This window comes from Carcharhinus amblyrhynchos, chromosome 1 (assembly GCF_965287045.1).
Source record: "Carcharhinus amblyrhynchos chromosome 1, sCarAmb.v2.hapA, whole genome shotgun sequence".
Classification (NCBI taxonomy): domain Eukaryota; kingdom Metazoa; phylum Chordata; class Chondrichthyes; order Carcharhiniformes; family Carcharhinidae; genus Carcharhinus; species Carcharhinus amblyrhynchos.
Genome location: NC_137324.1, coordinates 12,830,058 through 12,851,725, shown reverse-complemented (window position 1 = coordinate 12,851,725; position 21,668 = coordinate 12,830,058). Strand labels below are relative to the sequence as shown.

The following is a 21,668-nucleotide window of genomic DNA, read 5'->3' as shown; positions in this document are numbered from 1 at the left end:
GCAAACTCCGCACAGGCAATGACCCAAGACAGGAATCAAACCCGGGTCCCTGATGCTGTGAGGCAACAGTGCTAACCATTATGCCACTGTGTGGCACAGTTCAAAGATATGTGGGTTAGGCACATTGGCCATGCTGAATTGCACCTATGTGTCTGGGGATGCCTAGATTAGGAGGCTTAGCGCTGTAAGTATGTGGAGTTACGGAGATAGGGCCTTAGATAAGATTGTTGACGGTGCAGACACAATAGGCTGAATGGCCTTTTCCTGCACTGTAGGGATTTTATGATTCTATGTGCCACCCTGGATGCACCAGACTGGGTAAAAAGGAAATAAGGATGAGGCTTTCATTTCTATAGCACTTTTTTGGACATCTCAAAGCACATTTCAATCAATGAAGTTTTTAGGCAGTGTAGTCACCACTGTAATGCAGGAAACATGACCATCAAGTTATGCACAGCAAGCTCCTACAAACAGCAATGTATCAACGACTGGGCAGTTTGCTTTTGTGCTGCCGATTGGGGGATCAATATTGGTCAGGGCATCTTCAAGATAGTTCCAGAGGGTGGTTAGCACTGCTGCCTCACAGTGCCAGGGACCACGGCTCAATTCATGTGATTTATCATAGCCAATCAACCTCACAGGCATACCTTTGGACTGTGGGAGGAAACTGGAGCACCCGAGGGAATCCATACAGACATGGGGACAATGTGCAAAGCCCACACGGTCACCCAAGGTCGGAATCGAACCCAGATTCAAAAACCTTTCCCACAAAGAATATAAAATATAAAATATAAAAGTATATAAAAAGTATATATGAATATAAAAGTAGGGAGGTCTTGCTGCAGCTGTATAGGGCATTGGTGAGGCCGCAGCTGGAGTACTGTGTGCAGTTTTGGGCGCCGCACCTGTGCAAAGATATTTTGGCCTTGGAGGGAGTGCAGAGGAGGTTTACTAGGCTGATACCGGAGTTGAGGGGGTTGAGCTATGAGGAGAGGCTGAATAAACTGGGCTTGTACTCGTTAGAGTTTAGAAGAATGAGGGGAGATCTCATTGAGACGTATAAGATGATGAATGGGATGGATAGGATAGAGGTGGAGAGACTCTTCCCGCTCAAAAAAGACAGTAGGACTAGGGGGCACAGCCTCAAGATAAAAGGGGGGCAGTTTAGAACGGAGTTGAGGAGGAACTTCTTCACTCAAAGGGTGGTGAATCTCTGGAATTCTCTGCCCGTTGAAGTGGTGGAGGCTGTCTCGCTAAATATTTTTAAGACGCGGGTTGATGGGTTTTTGATAAGAGAGGGGATTAAGGGTTATGGGGAGAAAGCGGGAAAGTGGAACTGAGCCATGACAGATCAGCCATGATCTTATTGAATGGCAGGGCAGGCTCGAAGGGCTAGATGGCCTACCCCTGCTCCTATTTCTTATGTTCTTATGTAAAGTGAAGGGCATAAAAGTGTTGCAAAGAGGCTGATGAAGGCATTTCCCTGTTAGCTGTTTGAATAGAAAATGTTTATTTTAAAGGGTCTAACGCTTCAGTTGAAGACAGAGGCAGAGATGCATAATACAAATGTAATCATATTCCAGGTCACAATCTCTGTACTCTAAAAACTGCAAGCCTTTGGAAGTTCACCGTAAGAATATAAGAATGACAGTCGTCCATATCGTTGCTTGTGCCTGTTCTATTATTCGCAGGATCTGGTGATGACAATGAAACCATTGTGGATTGTTGGAAAAACCCATCTGGTTCACTAATGTTCTTTAGGGAAGGAAACCTACTGTCCTTAGCTGGTCTGGCCTACATGTGTCTCCAGCAACCACAGCAATGTGGTTGACTCTCAACTGCCCTCAGGCAACTAAGGATGGGCAATAAATGCTGGCCAGCCAGCGACCCCCCCTGTCTCATGAATGAATAAAAACAAAAAAATCTCCCCGTAATCCTGCACATTATTCCTTCTCAAATAACAGTCTAATTCTCAATGAGATTCTGACTGACCTGTGAGCTGACTCCATAAGTACATCATTGCCCCAGATTCCATATTACCTTTGGGTAACAAAAATCTATCAATCTCAAATTTAAAATTAACAATTGACCCAGCATCAACTGCTAGCTGTGGAAGAGGGTTCCAAGCTTTCACCAGGCTTTTTGTGCATAAAAGCGTGACCTGAATTCACTTCCCCAAGGCCTGTCTTTAATTTTAGACTCTGACCCTTTGTCCCCATCTTTCCAGCCAGCAGAGATAACTTCTCTCCACTGTTGCTATTGGCATCTCTTAATATCTTGAAACCTTTGACCAAATTACTCCTTAACCTTCTAAATTCCAGGAATAAAAATTGTCGTTTGTGTAATCCCCTCCGTGTGACTTAACCCTGGGATTCAGAGCCTGAATTTAACTTTGGAAAGGGCCCAAAACCAGTGCGGATGGGAGCAAATGTGAAACTCACCCCCGTCTGAGATCGTGCTGTTGACACAACATTGCGTTGACCGGCTAGTTAGCGGCAAGTTGGCATGGAACTCGCGCTGTGAAAGGCTGAGCACTGCCCGGGAGGGGTGGGAGGACGTTAGACTCTGGGAAAAGGAAGGGTGTGGGCTGGCACTTCTATATTCTCTCTCGGGGGACAGTCGCGGCGAAAAAAGAAACCAGCGGAAAAAAATTACACCACACATATGTGGGCCGCACACTGACACGCAGGCCTCAGGCCCCAGACACATTTGTTCATTTTATTTGCACCGTGACCTTTCAACCCTGGATTGGGCTTGCAGCTAAAATGTAAAGGCAACATTACTAATCTGCTCACCCAGCCAACTGTATAGCTGGGCCACGTAACACCCCAATTTAAACAATTTAATTTGGCCTCTTGATTGTGGGTGGGTACACATTTAGTGAGCCTATAGTTCACCATTATTGTCTCCACGGCAACACCTCAGACAACGATGAGACAAAGTGCAGGAATAAGATAGAGAGTCGGGTGAACTGGTGCGGCGACAATAGTCACTCCCTCAATGTCAACAAAACGAAGGAGACTGTCATCGAATTCAGGGAGCATAGAGGAGATCATGCCCCCGTTACATCAACGGGGATGAAGTAGAAATGGTCAAGAGCTTCAAGATTTTAGGTGCCCAGGTCACCAACAACCTGTCCTGGTCCCCGATGCTGACACTACGGTTAAGAAAGCCCACCCGAAGACTAAGGAAATTTGGCACGTCAGCTATAACTCTCACCAACTTTTATGGATGCACTGGAAAGCATTATTTCAGGCTGTATCACAGCTTGGTATGGCTCCTGCTCTGCCCGAGACGGCAAGAAACTAAAAAAGGTAGCCCAATCCATCCTGCAAACCAGCCTCCCATCCATTGACTCTGTCTACACTTCCCACTGCCTCGGCAAAGCAGCCAGCATAATTAAGGACCCCTCGCATCCCGGACATTCTCTCTTCCATTTTCTTCCTTTGGGAATAAGATACAAAAGTCTGAGGTCACGTACCAACTGACTCAGCTTCTGCCCTGCTGCTGTCAGACTTTTGAATGGACTTACCTCTCATTAAGTTGATCATCCTCTACACCCTAGCTATGACTGTGACACCACATTCTGCACTGTCTCCTTTCCTTCTCTATGAATGGTATGTTTGTCTGTACAGGGCGCAAGAAACAATACTTTCCACTGTATGTTAATACATGTGACAATAATAAATCAAATCAAATCATCTGTAACTTTTACGCCTCTTGAATGGAAGCACCACTTAAGGGGAATCTTAATGGTTTCTTACATTAAACTTTTATAAAATCCTAATTCAAATGACATTGAATTCATGTTCACGACTGTGTAAACATTGTGATGCGTCATAAATCCAGTGAATGTACGTGGCTGAAAGTGACTGCACTGAGCATCAGCAAGGAATGTAAAATTCATTGCAAAGTGTATCTGACACACCTGTACAGAACCTTCAAATACTGACACTTATCCAGCTTGACAGCTCCAGTGGAAATGCTATTAAAAACTTTCAGCTAAAATTTCCTCTCCCACTCCACTCGGAGACTCTAGACCAAATGACTCAAGAACAGCTTCTTCCCTGTTGTCATCAGACATTTGAACAGCGGCTATATTAAGCAGATCTTTCTCACCCTACCTGTAACACTATGTCCTGCTCCCTCTCCTTTCCTTTTTCCTTTCTGTACTTTATGAATGGTATGTTTGCCTGTATAGCGCGCAAGAAACAATACTTTCCACTGTATGCCAACATGTGTGACAGTAATAAATCAAATCAAATCAAACTGCAGAGATTCCTCTCAAATGGTGTTTTCATTGAACAGGTATAAAAATTATAGATGATTTGATTTGTAATTAACACCTGTATTGGAATACAGTGTTGATTCCTATATGCTATAGAGGCAAAGCATACCATTCATAGAGTACAGAAGGAAAGGAGAAGGTGCCAAATATAATATTGCAGTGATCGCGAGTGTGCAGAGAAAGACCCACTTAATAGTTTATTAGTATCACAAGTAGTCTTACATTAACACTGAAATGAAGTTAGTATGAAAATCCCCTATTCGCCACACTCTGATGCCTGTTCAGGCACATTGAGGAGGAATTTAAGCATGGCCAATACACCTAACCATCACACCTTTTGGACTGCAGAGAGAATGTGTAAACTCCACACATACAGTGACCCAAGCCAGGAATTGAACCCAGGTCCCTGGTGCTGTGAGGCAGCAGTGCTAACCACTGTGCTACAGTGCTGCTGTGCGTAAGGTGGGTCCGTTCAAAAGTCTGATGGCAGCAGGAAAGAAGCTGTTCTTGAGTCAGTTGGTATGTGATCTCAGACTTTTGTATCATTTTACAGGGGAATTTCTAAGGGATTTTCACAGTAACTTCATTGCATTTTAATGTAAACCTACTTGTGACATGAATAAATAAAACTTAATACTTTTTCCCAGCTATATAGATGTCAAGAGCAGGTCATAGAACATAGAACATAGAACATAGAACATTACAGCGCGGAACAGGCCCTTCGGCCCACAATGTTGCGCCGACCAGTCTTATTTTTAAAAAAAAACATTGACCCACTAATCTAAACCACTCCTTTTTCGTCCATAAACCTATCCACCAATCTCTTAAACGCCCCCAAACTAGGCGCATTTACAACTGCAGCAGGCAGGGCATTCCAGTCCCTCACCATCCTCTGGGTAAAGAACCTGCCCCTGACATCCGTCCTATAACTACCCCCCCTTAATTTAAAGCCATGCCCCCTCGTGCTAGATTTCTCCATCCGAGGAAACAGGCTATCACCATCCACCCTATCTAAACCTCTAATCATCTTATATGTTTCTATAAGATCCCCTCTTAGCCGCCTTCTTTCCAGTGAAAACAACCCCAAATCCCTCAGTCTCTCCTCATAGGACCTCCCCTGCATACCAGGCAACATCCTGGTAAACCTCCTCTGCACCCTCTCCAAAGCCTCCACATCCTTCCTGTAATGTGGGGACCAGAACTGCACACAGTACTCCAAGTGCGGCCGCACCAGAGTTGTGTACAGTTGCAACATGACGCTGCGACTCCTAAATTCAATCCCCCTACCAATAAACGCCAAGACACCGTATGCCTTCTTAACAACCTTATCTACTTGATTCCCAACTTTCAGGGATCTATGTACACATACACCTAGATCCCTCTGCTCCTCCACTCTATTCAAAGTCCTCCCGTTAGCCCTATACTCAACACATCTGTTATTCCTACCGAAATGGATTACCTCACACTTCTCCGCATTAAACTCCATCCGCCACCTCACGGCCCAGCTCTGCAACCTGTCCAAGTCACCCTGCAAACTTCGACACCCTTCCTCACAATCTACCACACCTCCGACTTTGGTGTCATCAGCAAACTTACTAATCCACCCAACTATACCCTCATCCAGATCATTAATAAAGATTACGAACAGCAGTGGCCCCAAAACAGATCCCTGAGGCACACCACTCGTAACCGAACTCCATGATGAATAATTACCATCAACCACCACCCTCTGTCTCCTATCTGCTAACCAATTCCTGATCCAAGTACCTAAATTACCACCAATCCCATACATCTGCATTTTCTGCAGAAGCATACCATGGTGAACCTTATCAAACGCCTTACTAAAATCCATATATACCACATCTACTGCCTTACCCCTATCCACCTCTTTGGTCACCTTCTCAAAGAACTCAATAAGGTTAGTAAGGCACGACCTTCCCGCTACAAAACCATGCTGACTATCTCTAATCAATTCATTACTCTCCAAATAACTATAAATCCTATCCCTAATAATTCTTTCTAAAACCTTGCCCACTACAGAAGTAAGACTCACTGGTCTATAATTCCCAGGGAAGTCTCTGCTCCCCTTCTTAAACAATGGGACAACATTCGCTGTCCTCCAATCATCCGGTACTATACCAGAGACCAACGACGACCTGAAGATCAGAGCCAGTGGCTCTGCAATCACCTCTCTTGCCTCCCATAGAATCCTAGGGTAAATCCCGTCAGGACCAGGGGACTTATCTATTTTCAACCCTTCTAGAATATCCAACACATCCTCTGTATCAACTACAATACTTTCTATTTTACACCCCTTCACCCCAGTGACCTCCTCAGCTACATTCATATCGTCCTGTGTGAACACCGAAGAGAAATAATGGTTCAATGCCTCTCCAATCTCTTCCGGTTCCACACACAACTTCCCCCTACTGTCTGTAACTGGCCCTAATCTTGCCCTGACCAACCTTCTATTCTTGACATACCTATAGAACGCCTTAGGATTCTCCTTAATCCTATCAGCCAAAGTCATCTCATGCCCTCTTCTAGCCCTTCTTAACTCCCTCTTCAACTCCCTCCTAGCCAATCTAAAGCTTTCTACTGCACTACCCGAGCCCTCAAGCCTCATCCGAACATAAGCCTCCTTCTTCTTCCTAACCAACAAATCAACTTTTTTCGTGCACCACGGTTCCCTAGCCCTACCAATTCCTCCTTGCCTGACAGGGACATACCTATCACAGACCCACAGTAGCTGCTCCTTGAACAAACTCCACATTTCAGACGTTCCTAGTCCCTGTAATCTCCTAGTCCAACCAATGCTTCCTAATTCTCTCCTAATGGCCTCATAGTTACCCTTCCCCCAGCTAAAACTACTGACCCGAGGTTCATGCCTATCCCTTTCCATCACTAAGGTGAACGTAACCGAATTGTGGTCACTATCACCAAAAAGCACACCAACTTCCAAGTCTAGCACCTGGTCTGGCTCATTTCCCAGCACCAAGTCCAATATAGCCTCACCTCTAGTTGGCCTATCTACATATTGAGTTAAAAAACCTTCCTGCACACTTTGAACAAAAACTGACCCCTCTAACGAGCTAGAGCTATAGCTATTCCAATCAATGTTAGTAAAGTTAAAATCCCCCATAACAATTACCCTATTACTTTCACTCCTAACCAGGATCGTCTCTGCAATCCTTTCCTCAACCTCTCTAGAACTTTTTGGAGGTCTATAAAAGACTCCCAACAGGGTGACCTCTCCTCTCCTATTTCTAATTTCTGCCCATACTACCTCAACAGACAAATCCTCATTAAACTTCCTCTCTGACACTGTGATATAGTCCTTGACCAATAATGCTACTCCACCCCCCCTCTACCTCCTTCTCTACTCCGACTAAAGCACTTGTACCCTGGCACCTGCAACATCCATTCCTGACCCTGCTCTATCCACGTCTCTGAAATGGCCACAACATCAAAGTCCCAGGTACTGGTCCACGCTGCAAGTTCATCCACCTTATTGTGGTCAGAATTGGTCAGAATTGGTCAGAATTGGATCTCCCACAGTGAATGACCCCGACCCTCCCAAAGTCTGTCCACATTCTACAAGACACAAGCCAGGACTGTGATGCAATACATTCCAGGACAAGGCAGTAGACCCTTTTGGCACCCATCCATCACGATAAGCATTCACTCTCTCCACTGCCAATACACAGGGGCAGCAGTGTGTATAATCTGTGTGCTGCAGCAACTCACTAAGGCTACTTCAACAGCATCTTCCTAAACCCAAGACCCCCACCACTCATAAGGACAAGGGCAGCAGATGCACAGGAATCCCACCACCTCTGCAAATTCCTCTCTAGGTTCTTGGAAAAATTGAATTGTTTCCTTTTCTTAACTGTTGCTGAATCAAAAATCTGGAACTGCCTCTCTAAAAGCAGAAGTAACAACAAGGAATACTGGATAAACTCAGCAGGTCACGCAGCATCTGGGGAGAGAGGAACAGAGTTGCTGGTTGGAATTCCCTGCTCTCGCACTCTCCACTATCACTGCCAGCGAGGACGGAGAATTTGGCACTCAGCAGTTTAAGAAGGTGACTCACCACCACCTTCTGATGGATTACTAAGGTTTATTTATGAGTGTCACAAGTAGGCTTACATTAACACTGTGATGAAGTTACTGTGAAAATCCCCTAGTCACCACACTCCGGCACCTGTTCGGGTACACTGAGGGAGAATTTAGCGTGGTCAGTGCACCTAACCAGCACACATTTCAGACTGTGAGAGGAAACCGGAGCACCCAAAGGAAACCCATGCAGACAGGGAGAGAATGTACAAACTCCACATAGACCATTACCCAAGGCTGGAATTGAACCTGGATCCCAGATGCTGTGAGGCAGCAATGTTAACCACTGTGCCACCATGCAGAATCCATGCAGACAGTGACCTGAGCCAGGAATTTGAACCCAGGTCTCTGGTGCTGTGAGGCAGCAGTGCTAACTATTGTGCTACTGTGCAGCCCTGACTAAAGGACAGCTTCTTCTCTGTTGCTATCAGACTTTTGAATGGCCCTATCATATATTAAGTTGACCTTTCTCTACACCCTAGCTGTGACTGTAACATGCAAATCCCTAACCTGTGATCGGTTGTTTTAAGTCCACTCTTCACTATGGTGTTCAAATTCTCAAACTGTTTTATTTTGCTTCTGTGCATTTGGTCTCAATGCTTTATTATCTCTCCTTCCGTTGCCCTTCAAGAAAAGTAAAGTACTTAATTCATTTATTCCCTTATCACACCACTGAAATGTTCTAAAACACTCCAGAGGATGGATTACTTTTCAAATCTGGTAGTTGCTCTTATCCCAACAAAGCGAGACCAGGCTGTGAATGTTCGTGAAACCTCAGTAGGCACACCTCCTGTTCCCACTTGTCCCACTATCATCTCTGATATTCTGAGAGCTGCACGTGCTTAATATAGCAATAAATCACTGGCTTTCAACACGCAAGAATCCCATGCCTAGCCATTGCTCCTTGAGATGCCTTCTTGATAAATCCCACTCGGGAACCTTGGTGACGTCCTTCCATTTTGGGACTTGGCTGATCATCTGATTACCTCTCTGTGAAAACAAAATGGAATTCCTCATCGCGTCCTCCTCCCACCAGCGCCCCCCCACACCCCCCCACTCTGCCAACCCAAGTTCCAGCTTCCTCCTCTGTGCCTCGGGAAAGCACAGTAAGAAGTCCCACAACACCAGGTTAAAGTCCGACAGGTTTATTTGGTAGTGAATTGAGGGGATTGAGCTATGAGGAGAGGCTGAATAAACTAGGCTTGTACTCGTTAGAGTTTAGAAGAATGAGGGGAGATCTCATTGAGACGTATAAGATGATGAATGGGATGGATAGGATAGAGGTGGAGAGACTCTTCCCGCTCAAAAAAGACAGTAGGACTAGGGGGCACAGCCTCAAGATAAAGGGGGGGCGGTTTAGAACGGAGTTGAGGAGGAACTTCTTCACTCAAAGGGTGGTGAATCTCTGGAATTCTCTGCCCGTTGAAGTGGTGGAGGCTGCCTCGCTAAATATTTTTAAGAAGCGGGTTGATGGGTTCTTGATAAGAGAGGGGATTAAGAGTTATGGGGAGAGGGCGGGAAAGTGGAACTGAGCAGAGACAGATCAGCCATGATCTTATTGAATGGCGGGGCAGGCTCGAAGGGCTAGATGGCCTACTCCTGCTCCTATTTCTTATGTTCTTATGTTCTTATGAACACCACTAGCTTTTGGGGTCTACCCCTTCGTCAGGTGAGTGGGAATTCTGATCACAAACAGAGCATATAAAAGAAAGCAGCATAATCAAGGACCCCACACGCGCTCCAGGCATGCTCTCGTCCACCTTTTCTGAATCTGTGAGAGCACCCATAGCTTACTTGTAAATTCAATATCCATCACACTAATTGGACAGGAAATCAACTGTCGGGAAAAAGATACAAAAGTCCTCTAGTCGGCACACTCTGGTGCCTGTTCAGGTACACGGAGGAAGAATTTGGCATGGCCAATGCATCTAACTGGAGCACTTGGAGGAAGCCCATGCAGACAATGTGCAGACTCCACGCAAACAGTGACCCAAGCCAGGAATTTGAACCCAGGTCTCTGGTGCTGTGAGGCAGCAGTGCTAACTATTGTGCTACTGTGCTGCCCTGACTGAAGAACAGCTCCTTCCCTGCTGCCATCAGACTTTTGAATGGTCCTATCATATATTAAATTGATCTTTCTCTCCACCCTAGCTATGACTGTAACACTACATTCTGCACCCTCTCCTTTCCTTCTCCCCTATTCTATGAATGGTATGCTTTGTCTGTATAGCACACAATAAACAATACTTTTCACTGTATCCTAATACATTTGACAATAATAAATCAATCAATCAGTCAATGCACAGGGGGTCATTTTGTCTCTGAAGAATAGTGTTGTGTGCAGAAACCAAAGGCTGATGTTTTTAAACTGCTCTCGGAGTTGGTCTCAGAGAGACCAAAATCTCATGCCTGGTCTGCTGAGCTGCCAATGTGTGTGCGGGGAGGGCAAGCCTCGAATCAGAAAGTAAACATGTGTTGGCAATTGTGATGCGTTTTAATTTTGTCACACAAATTAACTAAGTGAGAAAACCTCCAGATCAAGGTAAGGGTCATTATCTGTGCAGAGTCTGCACATTCTCCCCGTGTCTGCATGGGTTTCCTCCGGGTGCTCTGGTTTCCTCCCACACTCCAAAGATTTGCAGGTTAGGTGGATAGGCCATGCTAAATTGACCCTTACTATCAGGCAAAATTAACAGTGTAAATACTTAGGGTTATGGGATTAGGGCCTGGGTGGGATTGTTGTCATTCTAGGCTCAATGGGCTGAATGGCCTCCTTCTGCATTGCAGGGATTCTATGATTCAATATAATCATTTTGCAAACAATGGAACCAATAATCTAGAGGAAAGCCCACTGTGAATTTTGGAGAATTGGGCCCAGGTATTCCCCAGGTCAGATACACAAAGCCAAGTGATTAACTTAGTGTTAAGTCATGCCAATCCATGTGTCCCATTCACCATCCTTTGCCCTAAACCCTTCCAGTCATCTAATATCCTCACACAGCTTCTTGACAGTTTTGAAAGCTGAACATTTATTTCATAGTTCTGAGACAACTGAACAGTTCTTTGGCAGCTGCAAATTTCTTTATCAGTTCTTTGACAACTGGACAGCCCTTTAACAACTCTGGCTTCTGGGTAGTCCTTCAATAGCTCTGACTGGACAGTTCTTTAATAGTTATTTAACAGCTCGACAGTTCTTTGATAGCTGGGCAGTTATTTAACAATACTTTGACATCAGGACGGTTAGTTGAAAGCTTCACAATTCTAATGACTTTACATATAGAATTTGTGTAATCATGTTCACTTCTAATAATCCCAAAGGATGCCTTACCTCTTGAGAAAGGTATATTAGCTTTCCGAAAAGGTATAATATCTCTTGTAAAGGATGCTTTACCTCTCCTATTCAAAGAGGTACCCTGGCTATCCAAACAAATCTTGTAAATTCACATCTCCTGCTATATGAGTAATCCCCACACTGCATGGTTCACATTTCACAGAATAATAGAATCATAGAATCCCTACAGTACAAACAAAGAACAAAGGACAAAGAAAACTACAGCATGGGAACAGGCCCTTCAGCCCTCCAGGACTGCATCAATCATGCTGCCTGACTGAACCAAACCCCCTACCTTCCTGGAGACCATATCCCTCCATTCCCATCCTATTCTTGTACTTGTCCAGAAGTCCCTTAATAGTCACTCTCATATCTGCTTCCACTGCCTCGCGCACTCACCACTCTGTGTAAAAAATCTGCCTCACACCTTAAACCTTTGCCCCCTAGTAATTGACTCTTCCACCCTGGGAAAAAGCTTCTGACTATTCACTCTGTCCATGCCCCTCATAATCTTCTAAGACTTCTATCAGGCCTCCTCTCAACCTCCGTCGCTCCAGTGAGAACAAACCAAGTTTCTCCAACGTCTCCTCATAGTCGATGCCTTCCATACCAGGCAACATCCTGGTAAATCTTTTCTGTATCCTGTCCAAATCTTCCTCATAATGTGGCGACCAGAATTGAACACTATATTCCAAGTGCAGCCTAACTATGATTCTATAAAGCTGCAACACGACTTGCCAATTTTTATACTCAATGCCCTGGCCAATGAAGGCAAGCATGCTTCATGCCTTCTTGACAACCTTCTCCAATGCGTTGCTGCTTTCAGTGACCTATGTACCTGTATACCCAGATCCCTTTGCCTATCAATAATCTTAAGGGTTCTGTCATTTATTGTACACTTCCTACCTTCATTAGACCTTCCAAAATGCATTACCTCACATTTGTCCCGACTAAATTCCATTTACCATCTTTCCGCCCAAGCCTCCAACTGATCTGTATCCTACCGTATCCTCTGACAAGTGTACAACAGGACGTAGATACAGAAGGAGGCCCTTTACTGACCACATCCCATAACCCCACACATTTACCCTGCTAATGCCCTTGAGACTAAGGGTAAACTTGACATGGTCAATCAACCTAACCCGCACATCTTTTTGCCTGCCACCTTTAGTGGGGGCAACTGGTGATGCAAAAGATCATCTATATCTGTGAATCAAAGATGTTTGAACTCCAGACCGGCTCCAATCCTGCCTGCCTCAATGAAAATACTGTGCTGGGAGCAGGAATTTTTGGCTATTTCCAGACTGTACATTCTCCCCGTGTCTACTTGGGTTTCCTCCAGGTGCTCAATTTTCCTCCCACAATCAGAAAGACATGCTGGTTAAGTGCATTGGCCACGCTAAATTCTCCCTCGGTGTAGCCGAACAGTCGCCTGAGTGTGGCAACTAGGAGATTTTCACAGTAACTTCATTGCAGTGTTAATGTGAGGCTACTTGTGACACTAATAAATAAGCTTAAAAAGTAGATTGCCCAACAAGAGGAAATATCCTCTCCATGCCCACTCTGTCAATACCTCTCAGGACGGGCAGCAGTTGTGTTGGGTACGCACTAGAATCCTTCTGACTTTTCAGAGCATCAATCTCAGTTAGTGGTCAATTATCTGAGCTAAATTTGTAACTAAATCAGGACTCTGCTAAATTAATTTAATGGACTCTTGCTATAGCTGGAGATATAAAGAGGTTTTTCTCTTCATCAGCCTCCAATAGCATCCAATTATGTCAATTTCTGTCTTATGAGTATTCAGCTCAGCTGCCTGAGGCTCACTGTGAAATGGCCATTGTCCTTGCAGAAAAAATCTGTAGTTTTCATGGGTTCGCAAACATCAGGATTAACGATGTGGATCATGCCGTGTGACTCCAGTGGAGGTTTTGACCTGGCTAAGAGGCAGCCTTAATTCGAAGCAGCCAAACTTCATTTGCGAAATGGCGATCACCCTTGCCTCAGCTGGTCTGGCTTATTGAAAAATAAAAGGGGCAGCAAAACTAAACCAGTCATAGAGTCATAGAGATATAGAGCGCGGAAAAAGGCCCTTCATCTCAATTTGCTTAGACTGACCAGCTTTCTGAAACTGACCGAGTCTCATTTGCCTATGTGAGGTCTATTTCCTTCAAAGCCTTTCCTATCAATGTCCAAATGTCTTTAAAATTGGATCCGTCTCTGTTACCTCCTCTGGCAGCTCATTCCACATACCCACCACCTTCTGTGTGAAAATGGCATGCCCCAGGCCCCTTTTAAATCTTTCCCCTCTCACCTTAAACCTCCCTCTAATCTTGGATTCTCCTACCCTGGGGAAAAGACTTTGGCTATTCACCTTATCTATGAATGATAGAATCCCTACAATGGCGAAGGAGGCCATTTGGCCCATCGAGCCTGCACTGATGGCAGTACCACCCAAGTCCTATCTCCGTAACCCTACACATTTACCCTGCTAATCTCCCTGACATGAAGGGGCAATTTAGCATGGCCAATCCACCTAACCAGCACGTCTTCGGATAGTGGGAGGAAACTGGAGCAAAAGCAGGGAGAAAATGCAAAGTCCAAACAGACAATGACCCATGCTAGGGACCGAACCCGGGTCCCTGGCACTGTGAGGCACCAACGCTAACCACTGTGGCAACTTGTATCAATGGCAGATGCCACAGGCAGCAAGGTAATGAACAGAACTCTATCTTATCATGAGATCAAGAGGAAAGAGGACCAAGCATTTAAAATCATAGAACTTACAAAGCAAAAACAAACCACTCAGCCCGTGCTGGCGGTTTTTGGGAAGGCGAAGAAACCAACCCCCTGCTCCCTTCCCTTCGCCCTTCAAATTGATTTGCCTTGGGTATTTATCTAACTCCTTCTTGAAAGTCACTAATGAACATGATTCCACTGAACTTCCAGATAGTTCATTCAATCATAGAAACTCACTGTGCAAACAAAAATTCTGCTGATATTCCCCTCTGGTTCTCTTACCCAATTATTTTAAAAGTTTGTCCTAACTGATTGCTGACTCTTCTGCCAGGGGAAAGCAATGTCTCTTTATTTACTCTGTCTAAACCATTCAAGTTTTTGAACGCCTTTATTAGATATCCCCTTAACCCTTATTTATCTTTTTCATGGGATGTGGGCATCTCTGGCTAGGCCAGCATTGATTACCCATTTCTAAATGCCCTTGAGAAGGTTGTGGTGAGCTGCCTCCTTGAACATTCTTGTGGTGCATGTGCTGTTCTCTGTTTGAAGAAAACAATCCCTTTTCCCTTTCTTTCATGATATGGGCATTACTGGATGTTTTTACTGCCCATTCCTAATTGCCCTGGGTGGGTGGTAATGATGATGTGGAGATGCTGGCATTGGACTGGGGTAAACACAGTTGACGCTCTGACAACAGATGAATGAACACCCGTGACAATCACCAGTGCTTAAAACTCTCCCCACTCACATTGTCCGTAGCTTTAAGACTTGATTACCTGTAAAGACTCGCATTCTAACCATTATTTTGTAAATTGAGTTTGTGTCTTTATATGCCCTGTTTGTGAACAGAACTCCCACTCACCTGACAAAAATGCAACACTCTGAAAGCTAGTGGTTTTGCTACCAAATAAACATGTTGGACTTTAACCTAGTGTTGTGAGACTTTTTACTTGGTGGTAATGAACTACCTTCTTGAACTTCTACAGTCCATGTGTGCAGGTAAACCCACAGCGTTGTTGCCAACAGTGTTGGGGGAGAGATCCTGAATTTTAATACATCAATAGTAAAGGAACGGCAATGTATTCCCAAGTCAGGATGACAAGTGGCTCAGAGGGGATCTTCCAGGTGCAGCTGTTCCCATGTATCTGCTGTGACTCTCATCATTTTTTACAGATGCACCATTGAAACCATGCTTTCTGGTTGTATCACAGCTTGATATGGCTCCTGCTCTACATATGGTTCCTTATGTCGAGTATAAGAAATTACAAAAGGTCTTGACTGTAGCCTAATCCATCACTCAAACCAGCCTCCCATCCATTGACTCTGTCTACACTTCCCGCTGGTTTGGCAAAGCAGCCAGCATAATTAAGGACCCCACACACCCCGGACATTCTCTCTTCCACCTTCTGTTGGCAAAAAGATACAGAAGTCTGAGGTCACGTACCAACTGACTCAAGAACAGCTTCTTTCCTGCTGCTGTCAGACTTCTGAATGGACTTATCTTGCATTAAGTTGATCTTTCTCTACACCCTAGCTATGACTGTAACACTACTTTCTGAAGTCTCTTGTTTCCTTCTCTATGAATGGTATGCTTTGTCTGTATAGCGCCCAAGAAATAATACTTTTTATTGTATGCTAATACATGTGACAATAATAAATCAAATCAAATCAAATCAAACCCAAAGCTTCCACATCCTTCCTGTAATGTGGCAACCAAAGTTCAACACAGTACTCTCAGTGCAGCCTAACTAAAGTTTTATTAAGCTGCAACATGAAATCCTAACTCTTGTATCAGTGCCCCAACCTTTAAAGGCAAGCACTCCATGTACCTTCCCCACTACCCTATCTACTTGTGTGGCCACTTTCACAGAGCTATAGATTTGGACCCTCTGTACATCAATGCTCTTCAGGGTCCTGCCATCATAAGGGTTGATGGAGATTATTCTGGAAGGGGATAGAAAGATCCATCATGATGAACAGGCTAACCATGGGTGACATCAGCTTATATAAGACAGCCACGTGAAAAACAAGCGATAGTAATTCAACTGCAAGGCCACCGAAGTTTTTATCACTTAACATCATCGCTTGCCTTGTTGTGCACAATTTCTAAACTGTCGACGTGAGGAAGAAAGCCTTTTGTTAAAGAAAAGTAATGGAATTCACAGCCCCTCAAGTGCTTCTTCACAAAAAGGCCAATTAAAAATGTAATGTGAGAATTAGTAGGGAGAAGTGTTTCCGAGGCAGCAGCTGCCCTGTTCTGTAATAACTGATTACAGTTAGAATGACATACTGAGACATGAATATCAGCTTAATTAGCACTAAGAGCTTAATTATAACTTTTGCCTCGCAGTCAATGTGAGAAGAAAATTTTGGAAGTAATTTGCAATTCTGACTTTTATTTCATGAGATGACATTAATGCGTGAAGATCTGCATTTCTGATTCACTTCTGTGGAGAGAAATATTCAAAAGTAACACAGCTCGTGTAACACAGCTCAGTCACTGAGTTAAGAAATGTTCCGTCTATTTGGGCTGCTTTATTGGACTGAATTTTGGAGTCAGTAGTAAAGCAACAGCCCTCACTGCCAATCTCAGATCCCTTTGGCGCGAATTTCCTCTTTCCCGACAACTGTTTAAGTCTGACGCCAAGTCAATAGGATCTCCAGACATCCAGCGGTGCTGATGTCACAAATGGAGTGCCCAGCCAGTCACACTGACGTATTCCCACAGACAGCAAATCAGGAAGCTGATTAAACTTCACGCTGAGGCTAAATTTTCAGATGACAAAGCAGACAATTGTGATTAGGTTCAGATAGAGGCTAATGCTGTTTAGGGGATTTGGGCATCGCTGGCAAGGACATAATTTATTGACCACCCCAATTGATCTTGATCATACATTTAACAAAGAACAAAGAAAATTACAGCCCAGGAACAGGCCCTTCGGCCCTCCAAGCCTGCATCAACCATGCTGCCCGACTGAACTAAAACCTCCTACCCTTCCAGGGACCATATCCCTCTAAAGAAAATGTCAAAATATGTGGATGTTTATATCGGTGTTGGAGAAATTTGACATTCCACAGATGTAAAATTAGCTTTCCAAGGCCAGTGAGGATATTTATTAGTAATTATGAACATTTCACAGATGCAAATATTTGAACGGTTTTTAATCCTTTAATGTTTTTAATAGGCGACATGGCGGCACAGTGGTTAGCACTGCTGCCTCAGAGACCCAGAGACTTGGGTTCAATTCCCAACTTGGATCCTGTCTGTGTGGAGTCTGCACGTTCTCCCCGTGTCTGCATGAGTTCCCTCAGATGGGTTTCCTCCACAGTCTGAACGATGTGCTGGTTAGATGCATTGACCACGCTAAATTCTCCCTCAGTGTACCCGAACAGGCGCTGGGGCGTGCCAACTAGATGATTTTCACAGTAACTCCATTGCAGTGTTAATGTAAGCCTACTTGTGACACTAATGAATAAATCTTAGTAGCCCATGATAAGGAAATTCTAGAATTTTGACTCAGTGACAGTGAAGAAACGGGTGATATATTTCCAAATCAGGATGGTGAGTGACTTGAGGGGAATCTCTAGGTGGTGGTGTCCCCAGGTGTCTGCTGCCGAGGTCTTTCTAATGAGTGTGGTTGTAGGTTTGGAAGGTGTTGCCTAAGGAGACTTATTGAGTTCCGGCAGTGCACCTTTTGGATGGTACACACAGCTGTTACTATTTGTCAGTGGTGGGAGGTGTGAAAATATGTGGAAGGATAGCAATCAAATGAATGCTTTGTCCTGATTGGCATCGAGTTTCTTGAGTGTTGGAGTTGCACCTATCCAGGCAAATGACTCCTGACTTGTGCCTTGTAGATGTTGAACATGGTTTGGAGAGTGAAGAGGTAAGCCACAGGATTCCCAGCATTTGACCTGCTCTGGGAGCCATTTCAGTTGTACGGTTAGTCCAGTTCAGTTTCTGGTCAATAGCGATTGAATCTTAAAGACCTAGGGCAGAATTTTATGGCGTCACTCAAGCAACACTTGAAATTTCCACCCAATGTCATACAGTCATGTAATCCCGATAGTACAGAAGATGGACATTCAGCCCATCAAGCCTGCACCGCCAGCAGTCCCACCCAGGCCCAATCCCTGTTAATTCACAAATTAACCCTGCTCATCCCCTTGACACTAAGGGGCACCTTAGCACGGCCAATCAATCTAACCTGCATATCTTTGGGCTGTGGGAGGAAACTGGAGTACCCAGGGGAAACCCACTCTGCCTCGCATGTCAACGGACATTTCCGTTTTCTGCCCCTTAACCGCTCTGATTCCATGGCAGGCGAGATTCCGGCGATAGACTTTTACAACACAGAAAGAGGCCCTTTGGCCCATTGTGTTTGTGCTGGCCCATCTATTCTAATCCCATTTTCCAGCACTTGGCCTGTAGCCTGATCTTCTGTATGTTGATAATAGGGTGATTCGGAGAAGGTAATCTCATTGGATATTAAGGGGGCGATAGTATAACATCCTAAACTGTATACTGCACTTCAAGTGGGCTGTCACCAAGGTGTGATAAATGTTGAGAATAACTTCTCTAATTTTCACTTCTGTCCCACCAGTAATTTGGGCACAAACAAATTCAAGAAGAGGATGTCCCATTTTAACCCTGGCACAGCTAGTCACAAAGATATCCATTAACTTGTGATTCTTTTTGGATTTATTTCAGACTGGTCAGATTTCCAAATTTCGGCAGGTTACCTCGATGATGTGCGACTTGATGGACAGGAGGTCCCAACTCCTGTCAGGAACACTGCCAAAGGATGAACTCAAAGAACTCAAGCAAGAAGTCACCACAAAAATAGACTTTGGCAACAAGTACGTTTGAAGCTCGTATTTTCCCAGTCACGGCTTGTTTGATGCAGGGAAATGAGTTAAGCTCACCTTTCAGGTTACAGCAATACCCTGTTGTGATATCTTGACTGGTAATCGGAGGGGTGCTGAGGATATGTGTTTATAATCCCACTGCAGCAGAATTTGAAGTCTGTTTAATTCTGGTTGGCACATTACCAGAAGGATGCTTTGGAGAGGTTACAGAAGACATTTACCAGGATGTTGCCTGGTACGGAGGGCATTAGCTATGAGGGGAAGTTGGCGAAACTTGGTTTGTTCTCACTAGAACGATGGAGGTTGAGGGGCGATCTGATAGAAGTCTACAAGATTATGAGGGGCATGGACAGAGTGGAGAGTCAGAAGTTTTTTTTTCCCAGGGTGGGAGAGGCAATTACTAGGGGGCAAAGGTTTAAAGTGCGAGGGGCAAGGTTTCAAGGAGATGTAGGAGGCAAGTTTTTACACAGAAGGTGGTGGGTGCCTGGAACCCCCTGCTGCCGGGGGATGTTGTGGAAGCAGGTATGATAGTGTCTTTTCAGGGGCGTCTGGACCAATACATGAATAGGATGGGAATAGAGGGATATGGTCCCCGGAAGAGTAGGGGGTTTTAGATCAGACGTGCAGCAAGGTTGGTGCGTGCTTGGAGGGCTGAAGGGCTTGTTCCTAAGAACATAAGAACATAAGAAATAGGAGCAGGAGTAGGCCATCTAGCCCTTCGAGCCTGCCCCGCCATTCAATAAGATCATGGCTGATCTGTCGCTGCTCAGTTCCACTTTCCCGCCCTCTCCCCATAACCCTTAATCCCCTCTCTTATCAAAAACCCATCAACCCGCTTCTTAAAAATATTTAGCGAGGCAGCCTCCACCACTTCAACGGGCAGAGAATTCCAGAGATTCACCACCCTTTGAGTGAAGAAGTTCCTCCTCAACTCCGTTCTAAACCGCCTCCCCTTTATCTTGAGGCTGTGCCCTCTAGTCCTACTGTCTTTTTTGAGCGGGAAGAGTCTCTCCACCTCTATCCTATCCATCCCATTCATCATCTTATACGTCTCAATGAGATCTCCCCTCATTCTTCTAAACTCTAACGAGTACAAGCCTAGTTTATTCAGCCTCTCCTCATAGCTCAATCCCCTCAACTCCGGTATCAGCCTAGTAAACCTCCTCTGCACTCCCTCCAAGGCCAAAATATCCTTGCGCAGGTGCGGCGCCCAAAACTGCACACAGTACTCCAGCTGCAGCCTCACCAATGCCCTATACAGCTGCAGCAAGACCTCCCTACTTTTATATTCAATCCCCCTCGCTATGAAGGCCAGCATCCCATTCGCCTTCCTGACCACCTGCTGCACCTGCAAGCTGGGTTTTTGCGACTCATGCACAAGGACCCCGAGGTCCCTCTGCACCGTCGCCTGCTGCAGTTTTTCGCCACGTAAGTAATAGTCCTTCCTGTGCCGTAACTTCCTTTGTTCTTTGTTCTGAAGTCTGTTTAAAATATCTGAAAATTCAAAAATAAATCTGGTCCCGGTAAATGTCATCATGAGATTGTTGAATTGTTGATAAGACTCCAGCTGGTTCACTAAAACCCTTTAAGGGTCAGAGGTTTGTCACCCTTCCCTGATCAGTTCCACACCCGTGCGTTTGACTCCTAACTTCAGTTGTAGCAAACCGCAGTCGGAACAGGAGAAGAAACATATTCTGTCATTCAATCAGACAATGGTTGATTTGTACAGCAACGAGCTGCCAGAGGTAGTAGTAGAGGCGGGTACAATTTTGACTTTTAAAAATCATTTAGATAGTTACACAGATACAATGCGTATAGAGGGATATGGACCAAATGCGGGCAATTGGGACTAGCTTTGGGGTTTAAAAAAAAAGGGTGGCGTGGACAAGTTGGGCCAAAGGGCCTGTTTCCATACTGTAAACCTCTAGGACTCTATGATTCTAAGAGTAGACCATTCAGCCCATCATGCCTGCTCTGCCATTTAGAATGATCATAGCTGATTGGACGTTTCAATGCCTTTTACAGCCATTATTTCCATAACCCCTTTCGTTATTGCGAATCAGAAACCTATCAATCTCTATCTTAAACACACACAATGATTGAGCCCTCTGGGGTAGAGAATTCCAAAACTTCACCACACTTTGTGTAAAGAAATTTCTCCTCATCTTGGTCCTAAGTGGTATCCCCTGGTTCTAGAGATGGCACAGTGGTTAGCATTGCCGTCTCACAGTGCCTGAGACCTAGCTTCGATTCCTGCGCTTGGGTCTCTGCCTGCGAGAGTGGGGCCTACAGACTGAGCCCAAGTGAGGCTGTAAATTCCTGCCCCAC

General features: G+C 44.8%; 1 protein-coding gene across 1 annotated transcript in view; it reads left to right on the top strand.

Moving 5' to 3' along the window:
- The window catches only part of LOC145346307 (dedicator of cytokinesis protein 2-like), a 1,149,449-nt gene that overhangs the window by 142,699 nt on the left and 985,082 nt on the right, over positions 1–21,668 (top strand). Inside the window, exon 6 of the mRNA XM_080193520.1 lies at positions 19,183–19,331. Coding sequence (XP_080049646.1) covers positions 19,183–19,331 — 149 coding nt within the window. The remainder of the gene's footprint in view (positions 1–19,182; positions 19,332–21,668) is intronic.